The sequence below is a fragment of the Pelmatolapia mariae genome, linkage group LG6 (assembly GCF_036321145.2).
Source record: "Pelmatolapia mariae isolate MD_Pm_ZW linkage group LG6, Pm_UMD_F_2, whole genome shotgun sequence".
NCBI classification, from domain to species: Eukaryota; Metazoa; Chordata; class Actinopteri; order Cichliformes; family Cichlidae; genus Pelmatolapia; species Pelmatolapia mariae.
Genome location: NC_086232.1, coordinates 34,810,548 through 34,832,274, shown reverse-complemented (window position 1 = coordinate 34,832,274; position 21,727 = coordinate 34,810,548). Strand labels below are relative to the sequence as shown.

General features: G+C 40.0%; 2 protein-coding genes across 3 annotated transcripts; one reads left to right on the top strand and one right to left on the bottom strand.

Moving 5' to 3' along the window:
• Nucleotides 1–377: 377 nt before the first annotated feature.
• Nucleotides 378–3,202, bottom strand: si:ch211-196h16.12 (regulator of G-protein signaling 5). The gene is made up of 5 exons (XM_063475456.1): nucleotides 2,053–3,202; nucleotides 1,909–1,965; nucleotides 1,768–1,820; nucleotides 835–998; nucleotides 378–755 (listed from the first exon to the last, which is right to left on the bottom strand). The coding sequence occupies exons 1-5, from the start codon at nucleotides 2,094–2,096 to the stop codon at nucleotides 588–590; spliced, it is 486 nt and encodes a 161-aa protein (XP_063331526.1). The 5' UTR covers nucleotides 2,097–3,202; the 3' UTR covers nucleotides 378–587.
• A 955-nt stretch (nucleotides 3,203–4,157) lies between these two features.
• Nucleotides 4,158–20,326, top strand: LOC134629406 (mitochondrial adenyl nucleotide antiporter SLC25A24-like). 2 transcript variants are annotated; one of them, XM_063476714.1, is made up of 11 exons: nucleotides 4,163–4,791; nucleotides 7,561–7,778; nucleotides 11,551–11,674; nucleotides 11,763–11,850; nucleotides 13,440–13,551; nucleotides 13,690–13,848; nucleotides 13,980–14,132; nucleotides 15,492–15,605; nucleotides 15,731–15,898; nucleotides 15,979–16,126; nucleotides 17,091–20,326. In XM_063476714.1, the coding sequence occupies exons 2-11, from the start codon at nucleotides 7,584–7,586 to the stop codon at nucleotides 17,300–17,302; spliced, it is 1,473 nt and encodes a 490-aa protein (XP_063332784.1). In that variant the 5' UTR covers nucleotides 4,163–4,791; nucleotides 7,561–7,583; the 3' UTR covers nucleotides 17,303–20,326. The 2 variants fall into 2 exon arrangements, with proteins under 2 accessions (XP_063332785.1, XP_063332784.1); XM_063476715.1 differs by lacking the exon at nucleotides 15,492–15,605 and having other exon boundaries at nucleotides 4,158–4,791.
• The last annotated feature ends 1,401 nt before the right edge of the window (nucleotides 20,327–21,727 follow it).

Below are 21,727 nucleotides of genomic sequence, written 5' to 3'. Positions count from 1 at the left end.
CACGCTGACGACTTTAAATATGATTGGCAGGTCCCCACACCCTTTTCCAAATCACAGTGAAAATATAAACAGGTTAAATAAAAGCAGCAAAATCATTTTTAAATGCCTTGGCCCAGTCAGACTCCAGCCATGCTGACAATAGCTGCATGATCGGACATGGTTGCAAGTTTACTGGTGCTTTTCTAACGTAAGCACATGTGTTGTAATGATTGGAGACAAAGTAGACAGGCAAGACTGAAATGGTTTGGATGTGTGCAGAGGAGGGATGGACAAAGGATGCTGAGGAAGACCGCAGAGAAGGAACAAGAGTTCTCTGTTATGAGGTATTTATTTAAATCCTTTTGCTGGATTTAATTTGTAGCCATGCAGAGGTGCAACATCTACATTTAAGTTTGATAATTATGAGGTTACAACGTTAGACTTAAAGCTTACTGATAGTATACTGTGCATATAAGGACAGCACTACCTTATGGTTAACATGATCACATATGTTAGATTAATTGCTAAAATACAATCAACAATTGAAGCAGTACAGATTCACCAGCACTTATTTCTAAAGCAGGTCTCTAGTACTAATCTGAGCATGTTTAAAAAGCCTTAACAGCCTCCATGCAGTGATGTGAGCGCAGGAAACGAGGGAAGGAGTCCTTGGCCATCAGACTGTAGATCCTCTGCTGTGCTTTGTTGAATGTGTTGGGACATGGAGAGTCCATCACATTCAGCAGAGCCTCCCGGGTCTCAGCATCCAGGTTTACCTAACAAGGGAAAAGTTATTTAAAAAAGTTTTGTTTTTCATCATTTGCTGTTTAGTGATGTGTGCTCCTCTCTACCAACCTCAAGTGGGGCATCAGGGTTGATAAACTGGCTGTAGATGCTGCAGGCCTTGGTCTTCTGCAGGTTTGAAGGGGAAACCCTGTAGTCCTTGCAAGCCAGCCAGAACTGAAGGTTCTCCTCACTGAACTCGGAGCGCAGGAACGCCCGAAAGGCCTGCAAACCACCTGAGAGGAAGAAGAAAAGATGAGCTAGAAGAACAGTTCAGGTTTAACACAAATTTACAAATTTTTGTACCCAAGTTTTTACTTGGGTACAAAAAATCAAAAATACTGTTCTAAAAGCCATTTTTACACAGTTCCTATTATAAACTGTGCCACTGGAATTAACACTGAGTTATTTCACCTTAATTCTCCTTATTCAGGCTTAAATAGTACAAAATATGCAGTTGTCAAACACAGCTGACTGCCTTTCCTTTGATACATACTGTTTTAAATAGTAAGTTAGCATTAGCAACACTAAAAAATAATTTAGCCAACAGTAATATGATGTTTTTCCACCATCTAGAGTGTTAAAAATACAGGAGATGTGCATAAAAGTAAAGGTACTCTTACTTTACAATTAATTCTATAAGAATTAACTCAGTAAAAAGCAGTTCAGTTAGGATGCACCCTGAATAAACATTACCATGTCACATTTTTAAAAAGGAAGAGCACTATATGTTATTGATAATAATGCCTAATGTCTTCAGATTTTTAGCTGAAATATCAGTGTGCGTTCTTATGTACAAAATAAAAGCACTTTGCTGCCTGTGCAAACGACTGATTAACCTTTCTCAGTAAAGATGTTCTAGAATTAACCAGAAAAAAGGGTCAAATCTCCTTAGCCTTAAGATATTGACTAGTCACTTAACAACAGAGTAACATTGATCTGCTTTTCATGTTTTATTGTTAAAGTGGCGATTTGACTTCAGAAGCAAAATAAAGTGAATCTTACTTTTGCTGTTCAGCAGAGTTTCCAAGTCTTGCAGAATTCTTCCATCCTGAGTCCTGATAAAAGGGGCACAGGGAGTCAGAAATGTAGCTTCAGCTCCTCTGATTTACTCCTTATTCAAAATACAGGTTTCAGTGAACTTACTTGTTCTTGTGGTGGGTCTCAGCCAGGTGGCTTAGCTTCACCCGCATCTCTTTTGCCCTGAAACACAGACAAAAGAAGATGTAATAAAAAACCTCAGGGTTTCATTTATTAATGTAAAACATAATATCAAAAATAAACACTTACTTCTCCAGACATGAGGAAGGCAGGTAGGAGAGCCCCTTACACATTGAAGCTGCTAGTATTAAATGATCTGCAAAGGGAAAATTAACCGAGCTGTATTTGGTGAATTATTCCGAGCCAGTCTCCTGGACTAAAGCGTGCTGCTCTTATATACAGCAGTCCGCCTGTGTGCTATCTGATCTGTCAATCTGCTTCGATTAGAACAGCAGGTGTGGAGATGGGAAGTGAATAGAGATTAAAACCGTTGAATGAGAGGCTGTATATGTGCTCAAAGGCCATGTAGTCCTGTCAACAAGAGATACAAACACAGTCAATATATAATATAATAGGAAAATCTGAGTGGTCAGGGTACACTTGTCATCTTAAAAGTGTGTCATAAACAAAACACAGAGTGGGCTGCAGAGTTATATCACAGAAGAATAAAGTGATGAGGGAGGAGCAGGTGGACAGGCACAACCACTCATCGCTGGAGAACGTCTGAGATCTGCAGGCCGGAGATGATGATGGACAAGCTGGTGGACAAAATTAGAGGAACATCTGGCAAAATCATTAAATAAGCTTCAGCTTTTCTTCTCCATTTCTAATTTGTTAGTTGGCTGTTTTATAACACTCTTATGCGGCTCTCTGCAGACAGTGCTTATCTGTATGGCACTGCAAATAATGTTAAAAAGAGAGCTAAAACTTTGTGCCAAATTCGGATCAACTCCATATTACTGTAAATTTGTAAAAATCAAATCAGAGACACATAGAGACAAAAATGCTGCTGTTGAATCATAACTTCCATTGTTTGAATAATGTGACGTATGGAAGGCCTGCAGATTACGTCATGCTCCTCCTGAATGAAAAGATGACACTGATTGGTTAAACATTTGCACACATGAGTCACCTAATTTTTAAATACTGGTGTTTCATTAGACGCTGTGAGGAAAATCCCAAATTATCTGAGATACTGAGAAAGATCCCCAGCTGTGTTCTTGTTCATTGATGTTCCTGTCTCAATATCATTTATGAATACATATCAGTGCATTCGGTTATCTTCACTGTTTAATATTAATGACTTGAAAATGCACGAATATCCTCTCTACATGTTAGTGATTCCTTTTTTCCTTCGACCATATGCTATTGCCAGCTGTGATAGGTTATAAAATCTAACAGACTGGCTTTACTTTAAAACATCACAGAAACTCATGGCCTCTGAAAAATGAAGTAAACCAAATTTAAGATGGTAATTTTTGCCTTCCTTAAATTAATTAAGACCTACAAACGACTCAAGTCTGGCAGGTTCTTACATCGGAAACCAATCTCTAAGTAGACTACAAGTTTCGCAAACACTGGGGATTTTCCAGGGAGACTATTTGTGCAACTACAACTAGATTACTTTTTAGATTATTTCCCATCATCTGCTGATTTTTTTTTTTATGAAATGTCATTTATTTTAATCTATTTTCGGAGAGCAGAAAAAGAGGAGCTCAACACAATCACAGCACTGCTGGAGCAACAGAAAGGTTGAAGATTTGTTAAAATAAGAACACTGTTTGCATTTACAGTGTGAGAGAAACCTTTTACTGCCACTCACAAATGTATACACGTGGATGCTTGAGCCTCACTGTGGTAAACTATGCGCACTCATCTGCTGGAGGAGAAAGGTTTCTCCGTGCTCATCTTCAAGAGGTGCAGGGAAGGAGCAGGAATTTTGTGACATAACTAGTGTGGAAGCCAGTCACGTGTGATTTGGAAACTTGAAACCTCCAAACACACTGAAAATAACGAAGAAGGGGACACCTTGTGCCCAACAGCGGAATTGTTGAAATACCTTGAATAGTTTTAGGTAATATACTGTGTTACAATACACAGAGAGTGGTTATGCAAGTGAATACTCAAAGTATTTTAAAAAGTCAAACTAGTATAGTTAAAATCCTGCATGCACGAAAGTGTCCAGCCTTTAAAAACCGTTCGCAAAGTACATTGATTGAAGGTAAAAGAAGCTCATTTAGCGGAATCGTGTCTTTCAGTGATATATATACAATTTTGCGTCTGTGCAGGCTTTCAGCTTTAAGTCAAGGGATTTCACAAAAGTACTGCATTAACTGTTTAGGAAGTGCCGCCATTTTTAATCATATTGCTCAATAGTAAAGGGACAAACTAAATAACTTTAAATATAAGGAATTTGTACTTTAATTACAGCGTGGCTGTTTGAAAGGCCACTGGTGGTGAACAGAGACAAAACTAAGAACACTGTCACTGTCCAAATACTTATGGACCTAAATGTATTAGCCTATTACAAGCATTAGGGAACCATGGACTGATGATCTTAGTATTTATGAATCTGGCCCAAGGGCTCTAGCTGATGTCATGTGAGAAGTCCGTGTCGTAAACAATTAATAATTCTTTTTATTGACGCAAAATAAATTGCCGGCTTCACACTCTGAGTACACTGCGGACACACACGGATCGGACTTCTCCACCAGAAGGCTTCAGCAGCAGGAGGAGGACGACTGCGTGTTTCTGTCGCTTCCTGCTTCCTCAACAAGAGAGTGTCTGAGAAATCTGCAAGACGCAGCGCCAAGCACCGCAGAACACGGAGACCCGCTGAAGCCAAAGGGAGCCCGCTTGTGTGGTTTCCAGTGCTGTTTTAGGACACGCTCGGCTCCGGACTGAGCGGACCTGCCGGTTTCTCCTGCGTCCTGATCCTCCGCATCCACCCGAGCATGGGCGGCGAGTCGGTCTGCAGATAAACACACTGTGAGTGCGCCTCAAAATGGTCTCGTAGATGTTATAATTAGACCGTAACAGCGTGCGTAACGCTGTGAGGATCAAGTGAAAGGGATTGTCATGTATTTAAAGGATAAAATGCTGTTGTGTATGTGGATGAACCTGTGAGCCGGGGTATTTCATGGCATTCCCAGTTTACCGGTAATAACCAGTAACTCAGTTACTGGAGAGTGTTCGAACACATCAGTATTAGGTTACAAATTTACTAAACGTTCCACTGGATGCCCACATGCCCTGCTGCTTGCATTCATTTTTCAAAATAGGCTAATCGTAGCCTATCAGATTAACAGGGTGGGCACAATAACAGCGCCTTACACAACTCACACTGCGTCCTGTGCTGCAAACTCAACTACAATACACACTCTGAATCGACTACACATCCACTATGAATAATAGCGTTCAACTGTAGTCATTTCAAATGGTGTTTTATAACAGGAACACCATGCAACAGCTACAGTACACCCAGTTTAACCCTGCCAGATGTAATCTCTACCTATCATCAAGGCTTTGTAAACAAAACTGTGACTGCTGCCTGTTATCAACAGATACAATACACACACACACACACACACACACACACACACACACACACACACACACACACACACACACACAACACCTGTAGACAGGTTACTCCTCAAAACCTGTCTACAGGTGTTGGGGGATGAGACTACATAGTGTAAAATGCGTATAAAGCCTTGCAGTTTCAGAAGGGGTTTGTCTGAAAAGCATCACTTGGATCTGAGGGCAAAAAAAATTTGAGGTTTAAAACTGCAAATAGTGAGTTTACATCTGAAGCTTCCTCCTCATCTTATCTCTGCTCAGGGGCATCTAGTTTTGGGTAAAAGCTCCTCGGTGGCAGGAGGAGCCTTTTCTAGCTTGGAATGAAATGTTTGTTTTTCCTTTGCTGTGTTTCATCCGTAAGTAAATTAGCCATAATTAAATTGCCCGAATACATCAGCTTGGTGACTGAATTTTGATTTCACAAAAATAGCGGAGGCTCTGCTAGAGGTGTAGAGGTGCTACATTCACCTTATACAAATGAAGCCGAACCCACCCTTGGCCTCGCTTTTACACCACTAACTTATTGTATCTAAGTGACAGCTAATGGCATGCATCAACAAAGGAGGGAAGGCAAAGTGAGGGGAGTCAGCTGTTAACAAATTTAAAGACAAAGGTTAGCAGAGCACAGATAACAGGCTTAGAATGGTTTAGCAATCGTTAAAGACAGTGAGCCAGTTTCAGATGTGACACTGCATCTACCAAAATGACCAAGGACAACCTACAACTAACAGTATGAAACACATTTCATTTCAGAAACAGTCAGAGAGAGTGAAGCAGCCCCAGGCCCCTCTCCAAATGATCCGCAAAAAGTAACACAAACTGAGGTCACATCACAGCAACTCAGAGTTATTCCAAACAATCATTTCTATCCAGAATAGTTTCAGCTGAAAGCTTAGGCACACTAATGCCAAGTGTCTTCATGATATGCTGGACCAGTGACTCTCAGCAATTAGACGGTGAGATTTTCAGGCTGATGAAACAGCATTTTTAAAATACCACAATGACACTGCTTCTTATTTAAAAAAGAAAATTATGCAGTCACTTTTATGGGTGTGTTTATTTAGCTTTTGCTGTTTGCTGTACACCAGCACCTCTTTGTACACCCACAAAGATTGTCATGTGTTCCAAAACCACCCGATATATATCTGCAAAAACAATATACAATTATATGATATATTTAACTTCTGCTTTAAACATGAGTTTAAAAGAAAGTGGCTGTTATATATTATTTTATCACACATATCGTAAAATTAATTAAATTGAGTGGATTTCATTATTCTGTTATTCAGCCTACACAACCAAAGGACTGTAATTGTAGTTATTTTTCAGACCTTATTCAGTATCTCACTATGGGGAAGCCCCCTCTGGTGTGACTAATCACAGAAGCTCCACCACTACCACATCTATCCAACAGACCAATCACTGTAGGACATGAGGCCCCCCTTTATTACAGTCACTGGCCCCACACGAGGTATTTTCGCTGTCTTCCAAAAGAGCTCCTTAGCGGAAGTTTGGAGACTTATTTAAACTTTCACAATTATCAAGATAATCACATTGTTACAACTTATAGTGTGTCTCAGTGATCTGGGTAGACCTCTAATGTACCTTAGCACTAAACAGGCTGAAAACAGTGTTAGGCTGTAAGAAGGTTAAGAGGCTTATACAGGCTACAGTATGTTACGAGATGAGGATCCAGACATGGGGAGATTTTAAGGTGGGCAGACTATTGGACATATCATAGTTTTGTTTTTTTTTTTGTTTTTTTTTAATCAAATGCAGAATATGAACAGTTAATTATTAGCTACACTGAAAGATACAGATCAAGAAAGGAAGGGGGCCCACAGAGACTGGTTATGATTGGGGTCCAGGGTCCTGCACTGTGCCCGTTTCTGCTTAATATTACATTTGCTGCCTCTGTAAAACCCGCCAACCAGATAACAACTGTTTGCAGTCAGTTTTAATAATTTTCTCGATTGTTTTTGGTCTCTTTCTTTTCAGCCCATAAGCTTCCGTTTACTGACCTTAATGGGTTGCAATGCTCTCATTAACAAAACTTAATTTTGATAACTGAATAGTTTGTTGTACAAATGAAAGTTTGAGGCATTCACAGATAAACAGACATACTGTTCTGTGTCAGGCTGTGGATACTGAACTGGTGCCCCTGTATCTTATCAGCTAACTCTGACTGGTGACCAGTCATGGGACCCCAGCGGACTTGGTTCCCCTGGGTGCACTGCCAGGAGAGTGAATCCTCTAGTCCAGATGAGGAGCGGGAGCAGCGCTGGGCTGAACTCTTTGAACAGCTGGACATCAACAAAGATGGACACATTGACATCCTTGAACTGCGGAGAGGGCTGGCAGACCAGGGGCTTTCCAAAGGCTCAGTAGAGAAGGTAATACAGCAGCATACAGTGATACTGTGCATTACAAATGGGTTCATTTTCTACAGATATTTGCTAGTTCACATTAGACACCTCCCACTGTCAGTGATCAGACTGTCTTGGTCTTTAGGAGCTGGCTGTCTGGGTGGCTGTAGCTCAGGTGGTAGAATAGCTCACCTACTAACTGGAAGGATTGTGGTTCGATCCCAGTCTGCTGCAGTTTGCATGCCAAATATCCTTGAGCAAGACGTTAACCCCATGTTGCTGCGAATAAGTGACTGTTAGATAGTAAGCGCTTAGAAAAAAGTGCTAAGGTGAATGATGTGTAAAGTGCTTTGAGTGCTCAGATAAAACAGAAAAGCGCTATATAAGAACCAGTCCATTTATCATCTGACACAGTTTTACCATTAAACAGTCAATAAATCATTCCTTATCTGCTCTATGCTCTTTAAAAATCTTGTTACCTAACATGCACATGAATAGTGGGCCATTTTGATAAACTACCCTACACTGCAACCTTCCACGTCATTCAGTCGTTGCGAGCTGCGTTGACCCTAAATGTAGCTACATTTCTTGGGAGGTGCACATCAGATTACGTGGAATGTTACACCATAGGGTTAAAAGGAGTTTCCAGTTACATCATAAATTATGAAGCAGATTTCCCGCTGAAGCATAATTTAAGCACAAAATGGTTCCTAGCACAGTGGGACAGTGCTGTTGTCTTCCCAGTCTCATTACACATTTCCACCCAGCTGAATCCTGGAAAAAGGAAAGTTGAGTTCCCAGAAAGTTGATTCTGTTTAACCAGATGTTGAGAAATGCAATCTCCAGGTAAACAGGATCAACGTTCTGGGAACTCAACTTTCCTTACCTTTATGACTGAGCGTGCAATACATTTATTCAGGGTGGTTATAGCGAAGATTTTAAACAAGTAGACAAGAATGAAAGTGAAGACATTTCAGCTCTGTATTTCTTTTATTTTAGGTAGTTTTGTAAGCCTGCAATTATGCTTTTGTTATTTCTTTTGTTTTTCCACATCTAATTTTAGTTTTAGATGATAACTTTGGTCCCCAGCTGGCCTACTGTCTCTACAGCAGATCACACTCGAGAGAGAATATATCCACCAAAATCCTCCAGCAGGTTTCTACTTTTGGGCTTTGCCATTTGCCATTTTTGTATATTGAAGTCAAGGTGCATTAGAGGACTCATGAGGGCTGGTCTCTGTAAATGGCAAACATAAGTAGAGGGCACTCTGTATTACCAGCAGCCACTTCACATTAAAGGTCACATCAAGTCAGTTTAGTTGTAAAGAAATATTTTTAAACCAGATGCTGGTTTCAGATAAAACCTCAGTAATTCATCTCAAAGTGCTTTTTTTTGCCATCACTTGTTGCTCTACCGTTGGAAGGCCATTGTTTAACTCAGTGGTTTAACCTGCTTATGCATGGGTTTTTGTGGGAAGGAGAAACTGTGTCTAAATTTCACCTTCCCGCACACTTTCTATTCATAAAGAACAGCACCCGTTCATCTTTCCTCTTCCCTTTACATTAAACAACCAGGAAAGGCAAAATCTCTGCCCTTCTCCCTTTACCTTCTAGTTCCATCTTATCTGCATCCTTACTATTTATGCAGCAGCAGCAGCAGCAGAGAACATCAACAGCATGGATTTGTATTGAGAAAGCACACAGGCTGTCTCTCTCCTCTCAGTCTGTCTTTGAGTGTTTGTTTTAGTAAAAAGTGTCTGGGTCACCAAGAGAACTCATCAGTTCTTCTAGTTCTGGTTCTTCTCTCGTCTGGACTGTGTGAAAACTGTAAGCTGAGCCTTGCTCCTCTTTGTGAATTAAGAGGTCTGAAAGCATAATATGGTTTATTTCAGAGTTTAAGGCTTATGTTAGGGTAAGATTTAATGTGTGAGTGTCTGTCTGTCTTTGCACACATGTAAAGGGCAGCGGGATGCTATTTTGGTCGAAGGAGCAGGACTTTGTAAACTGAGATTAGTAACCTTTTGCTCTGTCATATGCTTGATCTCTCTACACATTGATAATTGTCCAGTTTCTTTTTCTCCTGTAACATTTATCACTGCTTCTGTGTAATTCACTCTCTACTTTCAGTGTTTTGGCCCCTGTTTTTCCAAGAATCTTCCTGTGATGCGACAGAGTTACTTTTTAGGTAACTAGACAGGGATTCTTATTGTTATTTGAGCCACTACATAAAACAGAGGTGGACACCAAAGTTTTGGAAAAATGGGGTGTAGCCAATCAGCAGTTAAGCTGAGGCAACAGCCAAGGACTCCTGCACTCAAACTGTAAGGAGAGTAAGGGTTGCAGAGTGGCATACTAGTCATCCAAACCTTTTGTTTAAACAAAATCTATTTTGCCCTTCCTTCTTTTTCTTTCATGTATGCCTTTACAAATGTGGACATTCATAACACACATGGCCAAAATTTCAAATGATAATATCATGGTAAAGTCAGCATACATAAATGTAATCACTGTAAGTCATACAGCTCTTACAGTGAACATATAAGCTCTGCCCGACTACTGTTTTCTCTTCATGAGGGGCAGCCAATCAGAATGAAATGGCTTGTTTTAGACTGAGGAGCTGCACACAGATAAATGTCATACAGTATGTGAAAACTAAAGTCCAAACATTCTTTTTTCTTTTTATGTTTTCTAAAATTTCAAAACTTCTCGATTGCAAACAACAAATTTTTCTATCATTTTTTTAACTTGATAAGATATGAAACTGTGTCAGTTCTGACAAACATAAATACTCAGCAGATAAATGATTGTTTATAATCAATTAAAATTCAACTCCTTTACATTTACATGAAACCGTTGATTGATTACAATCCACACAGTGTCATCGCCACAGGCTAAAGATGAAAAAGTTGCCAGCATCACTAAGGAGGTAATATCCACTAATAGATTTAAGGCAAATCGATGCGTTGTTTATCTGCAGTTCATTCATTAGAAACTGTTTATTAAACTACATTTTGAACACAGTTTTGAGAGATATTAGTAGACAGTGAAGTTAACAAACACTGGAAATATTGGAAAATCCGACTGGTCTTGATCGCGTCATTGCTTGGCTGTTTTTGTGCAGCTGGGATTCTCAGTGTACGTCTTTTGGACCCTTTACATGTGCTTCTAATGGGGAAAAAATGTAAACTGTGAATCATGCAAGCTACACTAATAGAAATAAACATTAAAGTGGCCCATTAAATCTTCGAGTATGGTGAATACCTTAAAAATGATTCTGTTCACACCTTAAATTAACTATTAGCTGGATGTGTAAAGTTCGATTAATAGTTTTAGTTTATAAAACAGCCTTTTTGACTTTTTAAAACAGATGAACCGATCCTTCTTGGGAGAAATGCATTTCATTTAACACATATTTCCTTGACTGCACAACACCTATCAGCCATATTTTTCCAACAGATCGCAAAGTTTATGTAAAGTCTCAAATCCCAGAGGCTGCTGGACTTTTGTGAGGAGATATTTCTTTGCTGTCAAGGTCACCTCAGCTCTGTGTGCTCTGATAAGCGGAAGCAACCTTATGCTGTTGTAGAGAACTACAAACACACTGTCTTTGTAGTAATGCGTAGACAGGCTAAAGTCCATTTTTGGTCCGGATACTTTCAAGTAAAAGTAAAAGTATACTTTTAAGGACCAAGCAGCACTGTGTAATATAAAGCAGGTATTACACTTGTTTAAAGCCTAATAAAGACCTGTTTTTTATTCTTGACCAAATGTTGTTTTACATCACATGTCCTTGCTGTCAGATCGTGGAGGCCGGAGACACCAACCGTGATGGAGTGCTGGACTTAGAAGAGTTCACTCAGTATCTTCGTAGCCATGAAAAGCAGCTTAAAGACATGTTTCGCAGCCTGGACAATAACAACGATGGTCTGTATCAGATCACAACATGATAGTTTTTGTAATTATCTCACTCGTCGTCTCTCACTCAACCCCTGTGACTTGTGGATATCTGCAGGTCGCATAGATGCAACAGAGATTCAGGTCTGTCTTCGCAACATTGGTGTGAATATTAGCTTGGAGGATGCCAACAGGATTTTGTTAAGGTATGTTATCAATCAGTAATGCATATCACATTAATAATTCCTACGATCCCTGTCTATCATCAAAAATACTACCTGCCACCATTTCTAATAGGTTGAGCAGCGCGACACTTTCAATATTAAGCCACTGACTATGCTCTATAACCAAACTGGGGAGAATCTTTAGAAGCTGTTCAATCACCTCAGTCACAGTGACCCATTGTTACAGGTTTGTTAGTTACTCTCTAACCTAGAGATTTAGTTTGGTGGAAGATATAATGTCAATTTTTGCTGGAGTCAATCCTCACTCTGGCCCAGTGATGGAGAGGAGTGAGATTTGTAGTATTTACAAAAGCTGTCTTTTATCCATAAAACCTTGATTTTAGCCTCATATTTTAAAAAACTAAACTGATTGAATCAGTGGATTATTTTAAGGGGATATTGAAAACAAGATCTGAAGAACATTCAGAGAGTTGAAAATTTGAATATGAAGAGTTCTCCACACTAATGAAACTGAGTCTTTAGAATAGATTAGAATAGCCCTTTATTGTAATTGTACATTTACAACAAAATTGTAGGTGCTCTACACCAACTGTCCTGGGATAAAATATAAATAGTAGACAGCAGGAATAAATAGAAAACAAGAGAAAAATATACAAAAATAAGAGAACGATTGAAACATTGGACAACAAAATCGTTGCAAAGTGCTCAGTAGTAGTGCAAAGAAAAGACTTGGTCTGAAAAGAGTCCATGTGTGAAAGGCCATAGTGATGAAGGTTACGCCGACCATGGCTCAGACTAGGGAGGCAGGATTGGTGGGCAGGGTGTATAGTGTTTGTTGATAGTCTGAATTGCCCAGGGGAGGAAGCTGCTTGTGAGTCTGGAGGTGTGAGACCTGATTGACCTGAGGCGCCGGCCAGAGGGCAGCAGGTCAAACAGGGGGTGGGTGGGGTGCAAGGGGTCACCTGTGATGGGCCTGGTTTTCCTGAGGAGCTGGTGATGGCCTCAAGGGGTGGCAGAGGGCAGCCAATGATTTTTTGGGCAGTGTTAATTACCCTCTGTGCAGCCTTCCTGTTCTCAGCTGTGACCCCTGCATACCAAACACCCAGGCAGTACTAGAGCACACTCTTCACTGAGGAGCGGTAGAATGCCAGCAGCAGGTTCTGGTCCAGGTTATTCTGCCTCAGGACATAGAGGAAGTGCAGCCGCTGAACTACTAATAGTAGTAGTAGTAGTTAATAATAAGATTAACTTTTATCGATTTACATGAACTTACTGTGGTTTCAGTCCTCCCATCTGCAGTGAATTTGTGCTCCACCAGGGGGTGCCCCACAGTTTATGAACTGCTGCCTTAATGTATCAAATTGGTTTCAGTTAGTCAAGAGACACAAAGGAATATTTGTGTCTTCTATTTCAATGTAAAACATTGACTGTATATAAAAGACGTAAGGTGTCTGAACCCTGCAGACATTCTAACCAGAGGGTGATGTCACTGTGGCTGTGTCCATCTTTGTTGTACAGTCTCTGGTGTTTTTCTTTATATGAATTTTATAACCTTTTTATCTATTTATATTATATTTTTTTAATATTTATTTATATATGTGTTTCCACAGTATAGATAAGGATGGTACAATGACCATTAACTGGAATGAGTGGCGGGACCACTTCCTGTTTAACCCTATCACTAACATGGAGGAAGTGGCGTGCCATTGGAAACGCTCATTGGTAAAGTCGGAAACAAAATTTATCATACAGTATGCAGTGTGTTTGACACCACTGTTAAGAATTCAAAATATTTTTTTATTCCCCACTCCTTGTTACTTATTTTTTTTATACATCTTCTGACCTGCATGGCTTCAGTAGATGGTGGACATCGGTGAGCAGCTGACAGTCCCAGATGAATTTTCAGAAGAGGAAAAGAAGTCTGGGTTTGTCTGGCGGCAGCTGATGGCTGGAGCCATGGCCGGATCTGTATCCCGGACTGGAACGGCCCCTTTAGACAGGCTCAAAGTCTTCCGACAGGTCAGACTGGTGCACTTACAGCCTTATCTCTCTGATCACTCTGAATTCATCCATGTGTTACTGTTTATGTATAAAAAGTCTTTTTTGAGCTCTGATGCTTTAATATTGACTTTCTTGCTTTACTCTGCCAGGTACACGGCTCCTCTGATTTTAAAGGGAATGTGCTAAGCAATTTTCAGACGATGGTGAAAGAAGGAGGAATCTGGTCTCTGTGGAGGGGAAATGGAATCAATGTCCTAAAAATTGCCCCGGAGACTGCTATCAAGTTTGCAGCTTACGAACAGGTGGAGAAAACTATGAACACACATTCAATTTTTCACCTTACACTCCTAACTCTTTCAAGGCTTTACCGTGATTCATCATTCTCTTATTATTATTATTTTCCTTTGTCCAGATATTTAAATCTTTCTAAATGATCTATTTAGATCATTGTGAAAAATAAACATATTCTCTTATTTATTCTCTCTGTATCGAATATGAATCCAAACCAGCAGCAGCTAGTTAGGTCAAGATATCGCGGAAGTGAGAAACAGATGCAGGACTTCTCAGGCTATTATTTCCTTCACTGTCCTCTGGTTGCATGGCAACAAGACTGCAGAAAGTCACAATGTTTTTAACCTTCTGTGGTACAAATAAAAAAAAGATTTAACTAATGAGAGATGCTTTCCTGAAAATGCTTATTAAATTCTAAAACATGACAGTGTTGTTTCCTCATTAAGCAAGTCACCCAAAATGTTGACTTCCTCATTGTGTATTATTATACACAATAAATGCTTTCCCCTCGCTCGTGCACCAGTTTTTTGCGTGTAAATTTTACGTCTAATTTTGTTTCATAACTGCAATGTAAAATGTTACATTTAATGGAATTTGCTCAAATGAAATTTACTTGATTGATATACATTCAGTTTATACTGTCCTTAATCATTAATTATATGAATAAATAAACATCTGATTTTGTATAATCCTGTTGCATTTTAAATTTAAAATTATCGCTTTTGTTTATGAAGGCAAAGATTTTTTTTCTTTGCCTCAAAAGAAAGGAAGTGTTTTTACGGGGTGTTACGCAGTGGCTTTACTGGTCTGTAAATGTTGCACCTGATCTAAAACAATGTTGGGACTCCAGTATTAGACTAACAGGCATTCAGCTTCCGTTACCTACTGATCTACTAGAAATTCTGAGAACCACAAACCCTCCAAATCCTGGAGTGCTCACCACTGACCCAATCTGAGGCTCACTCTGTGCTATTTTTGGATTCTATTACTCTCTTTACTTGCTGTTTCCATTATCAGGGCTTCAGTTTTTGTTTTTTGTTTTTTTAACAGGTAGATTTTCTACAAGTTTTTAGTTGTTCCAGCATCCAATATTTCCGCTACCTGGGGAAAGCTGCAGATAGCTACCAGTCATCTTTTTTTTTTAATTTCACAACTCAAGGCTTGAATTTCTAGGACATTTTGTGCTTGGTGACATCTTAAAAGCAAAGCTTGCATGGAACAGATGTAAAAGCTGACAGTCATGTTATTCTTATTGTTCAGTTTACTTTTTAATGATACATTAACAATAATTGCCCAAATAATTTGTCTTTCTTCTCTGATTGTACAACCATTTCTCATTATTAACTTAAAAATTATGTATTTCTGCATAGATCAAGAAAATGATGCGTGGCAGTAATGAATCTAGGACTTTAAAAGTACATGAGAGATTCGTTGCCGGTTCTTTAGCTGGAGCAACAGCTCAGACAGCCATCTATCCAATGGAGGTAGCAGACATAAAGAATATTTTTATATTACTGAGAAAACACATTTTATAGACTTAATGAAAATGAACAAGTTCTCTCCTTTTGTCTGCTCCTGTTTCTTTTCCTTCTCTCTTTCTTCCCCTCAGGTGTTAAAGACCCGTCTCACACTGAGAAAAACAGGTCAATACTCAGGAATAGCAGACTGTGCCAAACAGATCCTACAGAGAGAAGGCGTCGCAGCCTTCTACAAGGGCTATATACCTAACTTGCTGGGTATTATCCCTTACGCTGGCATCGATCTGGCTGTCTACGAGGTCAGAGAGACATGAAAACACACGGCTCCCGCTGTGTTTTCCTTAGTCTTGACCTTCTTTTCATGCCTTTTATTCAACAGACTCTGAAGTTTGCTTGGCTGAACAGGAACAGAGGTTTAGTGGACCCAGGGGTCACGGTGCTGGTCGGATGTGGTGCCGTGTCCAGCACTTGTGGACAGCTGGCAAGTTACCCTTTGGCGCTGATCCGTACCCGAATGCAAGCGCAAGGTGAGGATACGCGTGCTTGTACTCACAGTTACAAATAAGTGACAAGTGAGAGGAATTTCAACATATGCTGGTGTGCAAAGAAATTCCTTCATATATGAATTTTATATTTATAAGTCTTTGATGTGACTCTCCAGGCGATATATATGGTAAAGCATCATTCAAAGCATCAACTGCACATAATCACATAAAGTAATGAGGGCAACTGTTTTTATTGTGCTAATACAGCTGAAATGGACAAGTACTACAATATAATCTGATGCCGTCTCGAAGAAATATTGTCATATGCTTTGGTTATTCACAATTACAGTTCTGAGGGGTTGTGCACTTTCGTCGAATAACTGTCTTACGGCTGATTTAGACTTCTGCTGTAAATCTATCTAAAGCCGACGATGCAACCTGGCCGAATCCTTTAGCAGAATTCATGCTTTCGGCCATAATAGAAAGAAATAAAGTGTTGGGTCCTTGTTCCTGTGTCCTGTGTCCCTTGTATTTGTTCTGGTCATAGGCAAACAAATTATTTCCATTTGTTTGGAAATCCACAGGAAAAATTAACAGTACTGAAAAGGCCAATCACAATAGTCGCAGGTTGCATCTATGCATCTATGTCATTAGATTCCCAGGGAGATGCAAATCAGGTTACAGTGTACTTATGGCATAAATTTAAAACATAAATTTAAAACAGAATCATAAATCGCCTGTAAGCAAGATGTCGAGCCACCACAGGGCTTTTAAACAGTAGCTTGACCAAAAAAAGGAAACAAAGAACATCTTAGTCCAAGGTATATTTCTTAACTTTTTTCCAGAGTCTTTAGCTCAGTTTTCTTTCAACAGAGTTTGCTTAGTGTTTATAGCAAGTTCAGAAATATGTAGGATTGACATGTTCAGCTCCATCAGATGAAGACCATATTGTGCCCCTTGTGTTAAAATGATCTTGATGCGGCTCATCTCTTTACTCTCCCAACAGCTTCAGTGAAGGGAGCCCCTAAAGTCTCCATGCTGACATTGCTTCAAACCATTTTGAGCCAGGAGGGCATCACTGGACTTTATCGAGGAATTTCTCCCAACATGCTCAAAGTCATCCCTGCTGTGAGCGTGTCCTATGTCGTCTATGAATACACAAGGATATTCCTTGGAGTGGATATAGAGGGTAGGAGGGTAGCAAAAGGAAAGGGGTAGCAAAAGGAGAAACGGTGGTGCTTTTTACCTGCAAGCTGTTGGAAGTGCATGGGTAGACAGGCTTTTGAATGATACAAGAGAATGTAAGTCTTGAATTTTGAAGATAAGGATGAGAGAAATCGACATATATACTGTATGTTATATATACAGTAATCTGTTTGAAATTCTGACATTTAGGTGACATGTGATCTGTAATTGCTTTGCAATGCATGCCAGCAGATGTGTGAAAGCTAACAGACTGACATTTTGCTGCTGGAGTGACCTGGACATATGAGGATTTGCATGAACTTGACTGAGAAAAGGTAAAAGGTATAGCCGATCTTAGAAACCATATTATATTGCTACAACATTATTTTTTTTCTTCCAGGTGGTACTTAGAGAAGATGGAGGGCTGATCCAATTTCCTCATTTGTAAGTGAGAGGAATGATTGGTTACATCGTAACCAATTTTCTCTAAGTAGAGAGACTTACAGGGTCTCCCAGTCCCACATATTTTACATGTAAGGGGTCTGATCTCCATGGGGATACTCTTTAAGAGACATAACTGATGGCTACAGAGTCAGAGAACCTAGGTTACAAAGTAACCAACTGTTCTCTTATGTATCAAGGCTCTCTCTCCACCCATTTTCCATGTATATGAGGACTCTGTAACAAACACAGTTAGGAAACGAAGCAAATGTAGCACAAAATGGCAGCTGAATACTAGTGTGATTGTAGAGTTCTTCTACACATAAGCATATGCTCATGGTTGTGATCCAAGATGCTACCAAAGGTTAGCTGCCTCTCCCAAGTACTACGGCTACTTGCAAATTTAAGGAAAGCCACTTGGCTACAGTGAAAAAACATCATTCTCAACCATATGTGAGCCATGTGCTACAGAGTCTAGCATGCATTTTTCAATTAAGTCACTTTTAGCAGTCAAATCTGGTAAAAGTGGACAGGTTCGTCCAAAAGGCTCCTGTAAAAAATTTCTGTGAGAAACACATCCTGCAATAAAGCCCATGAGGTGGGAGAACTCCTCGAGGAAAGACATGCATTCTGCAGGTCCTGGCCTGCCCATTTAAATGAATACTAGATCACCGCCACAATCCAGTGACAGGTTTCCCCAGGCAGTCTGGTCTGTTACCGACGAGTAGTTCACCTACTGATCTCTGAGCACAAGTCTGAAAAAGATACATCTTGAAAACAAGGCCTTAAAGTGAAATGGAGGGTTTGTGTAAAGCACCGCCTGCAGAATCTGGCAGCCAGCTGCAACACTACCTGTGTGCTGAAAGGTCTGACGTTCTCACAGTCTTTCAGCTGAAACCACAACCAGCATGAACACAAAACCATTACCTCCAAATCCCATGGCAGGACAGCACAGCATAACACTACGAGCACTTTTGGCAACCAGGCAATACAGGTGCTAGTTTATGAGGACCAGCAAAGGTTGTTTTCATGGCTGCAATCAGTCCCCTCATAGCTAAGAGGGACTTGTAGAAACTGGAGAATGTCAGGGGCTGTGCAGATGAGGGAATCCACCTGACTCACATTGAACTCTCTGTTTCAACTTTGCTTGAACTACTACGTAGTCATAAGAACACACCACCCTGTTTGATCTAGAGCCTTCGGCAACGCTGTGGCTGGAAACTCAGAGGCCAGGCCTAAAGCCTCAGCCTCTGTGAAAAGGGATGATAAAGGTTGCTAAGATACAGACCTGATGACCACAATGATGAGGGTCACTCAACCTAAACTCTTTGCAGGAGGATACGGAGGCGAGTAAAGGGAGGCAGGTCAAATAGAAGGCCCCTAAGGCCACGGATGTGCCACTGTGCAGATAGGTGACTGAAAACACAACCCAGCGACACAAAGCTCACGTCACCTGAGTCCTCGGAAACTGGCTGGGCTGGTGTAGCCTGTGGTGTCTTTAGGATACATTCTTCACAGCCTTGTGGGTGCATTGTTGACACTTCCTCTTGAGCCTGCGGTAACATCAAGGTTCCATTTGACTTGAACAAAGCCGGTTGTACAATCCTTTGGACAGACAGACCTGTCTTCACATCTTTTCTTACCAGCAAGTGGAAACTTCTGCTAATCACAATTACACAAACAATAGACACAAACACTCAATGCAAGTTGAACAAACTGTAACACAGTGGTCATGGGAAACACACCACACGACTCCAGTCTCTCAGTTTCAACTGTGCAAGCCCTGTTTATTCTCACAATTAGTGATTTAGTGGTCACACTTTACAGTGCCCTTTCCTCCGTCTGCGTCGCTCTGATATCTCTCTCTGCTTCACACTGCCGGTCCCAACGTCCTACTGTGTAAATAAGGGAGGTCACGATTAGCTGATGACTGGCAACAGTGCCAGTCAGGCTCCCCTGGCACTGCCCCGGAAGCCCCTGCTCCACTCCTCCCCTGCCGCTGCGCCACAAACCGCACCCCGCCACCATACTCATGTTTTCTGGACTCCATGGAAATCAAGTTATTAAAAAGCCCTGTACACATTGCACCTACACTGCAGTATTGCCAACCATTGTGTGTACACCACAGGTGATGTGTCTTAAACAGTATACACAGTAACTGAGCTTGGGGGATCAGTCCTTGTACATGTGGAATATGTAGGGTGGAGGTACACTCCTGACTTAAAGGGGCCACCATTAGTAAATCAAAGCAATAGGTATTGAAAAAAACTACTGAAGAGGCACTCTGCCATACATTTTCTAGAAGAGTTACTACTGAATAAAGCACACCCAAAGACTTTATGTTTTACAGAAGATGAACTGCCAAAGCCATATCAAGGAGCACAGATTGTTTCAGATAACTTCTTTGGCTAAATGCTCATGGGTAATGTCACTGTTCTTATGCAGAGAAGTATTTGAATGCTTTCTTACCACATGGGCCAGTGCCATGTACAGTATTTTCATAAACACTATACTAAGACTTATCTTTGTCTGTATCATGAAACAATAATAGTATTTAATGCAAGTGAACATTTTTTCTCAATATCAAAATATGTATGAATGAAAAATAAAAAGAAAGCAGTGAACTAAATAAACTGTGTAATTTGTGTTTATTGAATGCTCCTTGTATTTGGTGACAGTGTGTTAAAAGATGAAAGTCAGACTTTAAGAACACTCCTACTAAACCCCAGCTTGTTATTTTTACCTGATATACAGCAATTACGCAATTAAATTCAAATTTAATGAATGAAAAATTGTTTGTGGGGTTTGTTCTTACCGTTTCCTATGAGAAGTAATTCTTTTGTGAATTTCCAAATAATTTCCTGCGGTTATCCAGGAGAGCACTTCATTGCAGTCTAAAAGCTGTCGAACGCCAGTGAAGACTGAGTTTTTAAATGTTTCCAAACCTTTGAAATTGTCAGATTTTTCTTAATTTGCAATACAATATGAGGATTTTTTTTTATCAGAAATGTGGCCCTTATATATATATAATTTAGTTCTTCTAAAGGTCAAGACTGTTCAATTGGGACACTAGTTGATAATAATGAAGGAAGAGGAATACCTCCAAATTCTTCAATTTCACTCAGATCAATAGCTACACAGTTCAAACTCGCACACAGTTGGGTGTTACAACTGGACACTGATCCCAAACACACATCGAAACTGGTGCAGGAATGGATAAAGCAGGCAATACACATAAAGGCAAAAAACAGACTCAACAGAAGCTTGTGTGTGTATCTATGCATGGGTGGGTGTATCCGTATGTATGCATTTGTATGTATAACTTATACATATCTTTCTTGTGTAAATGTTACGTTATTGTGTATTACACACAATGGAAAGATGCCAAACTGTGTTTCATTGTTCTTGTAGCAGTGACAATAAAAATCTATCCTATTCTATTCTATTCTAAAGCTCCTTGAATGGCCTTCCCAAAGTTCTCAACACTGTTGAAAATGGATCTGTGCCAGGAAACCAACCAGTTTAAATGAACTACAATTCTGCCAAGAAGAGTGGTCAAATATCCAACAATAATTGTACTAGAAGCTTGTTGATGGCTACCAAAAGTGTTTGGTTGAGGTGCATCTTGCTAAGGCACTTAGCACTGAGCCAAATATTATTGGTGATATAAAAAAAATTAAAACTTGTACATCCAGTTTTTATTTTTTAAAGTCATATGCTGCACAATCATGTCACCTTGGAAGATTTAAAGAAATCATCAAAAACAAAGTTACCACAACATTCATGACCATTATGAATGTATGTAAACTTCTGACCTACTGATAAGTCAAAATATGACCTTATACTCTTTGCCAAGTTTCTTAAGTTGAATGATTTGGCGTTGTGGTTGTCAGGACCAGAGCCAAAGGGTAGCCACAAATGGCCAAAGCCACTTCAGACTTCACTAAAGAGCCAGCAGTGAAAGCCACAAAGGGACAGAGCATATAATCGCTGAGTGGGAGTAATATTCTGACGCCA

What these genes read in the sequence shown, in the direction of transcription:
- si:ch211-196h16.12 (XM_063475456.1), bottom strand. Translation starts at nt 2,096, where the DNA reads ATGTGTAAGGGGCTCTCCTACCTGCCTTCCTCATGTCTGGAGAA. An exon ending in CCTTCCTCATGTCTGGAGAA is followed by an intron (nt 1,966 to 2,052) that starts GTAAGTGTTTAT and finishes TCTGTGTTTCAG; the next exon opens with GGCAAAAGAGATGCGGGTGA. An exon ending in ACCCTGATGCCCCACTTGAG is followed by an intron (nt 756 to 834) that starts GTTGGTAGAGAG and finishes TTCCCTTGTTAG; the next exon opens with GTAAACCTGGATGCTGAGAC.
- LOC134629406 (XM_063476714.1), top strand. Translation starts at nt 7,584, where the DNA reads ATGGGACCCCAGCGGACTTGGTTCCCCTGGGTGCACTGCCAGGAGAGT. An exon ending in CCAAAGGCTCAGTAGAGAAG is followed by an intron (nt 7,779 to 11,550) that starts GTAATACAGCAG and finishes CCTTGCTGTCAG; the next exon opens with ATCGTGGAGGCCGGAGACAC. An exon ending in TCGATCTGGCTGTCTACGAG is followed by an intron (nt 15,899 to 15,978) that starts GTCAGAGAGACA and finishes TTTATTCAACAG; the next exon opens with ACTCTGAAGTTTGCTTGGCT.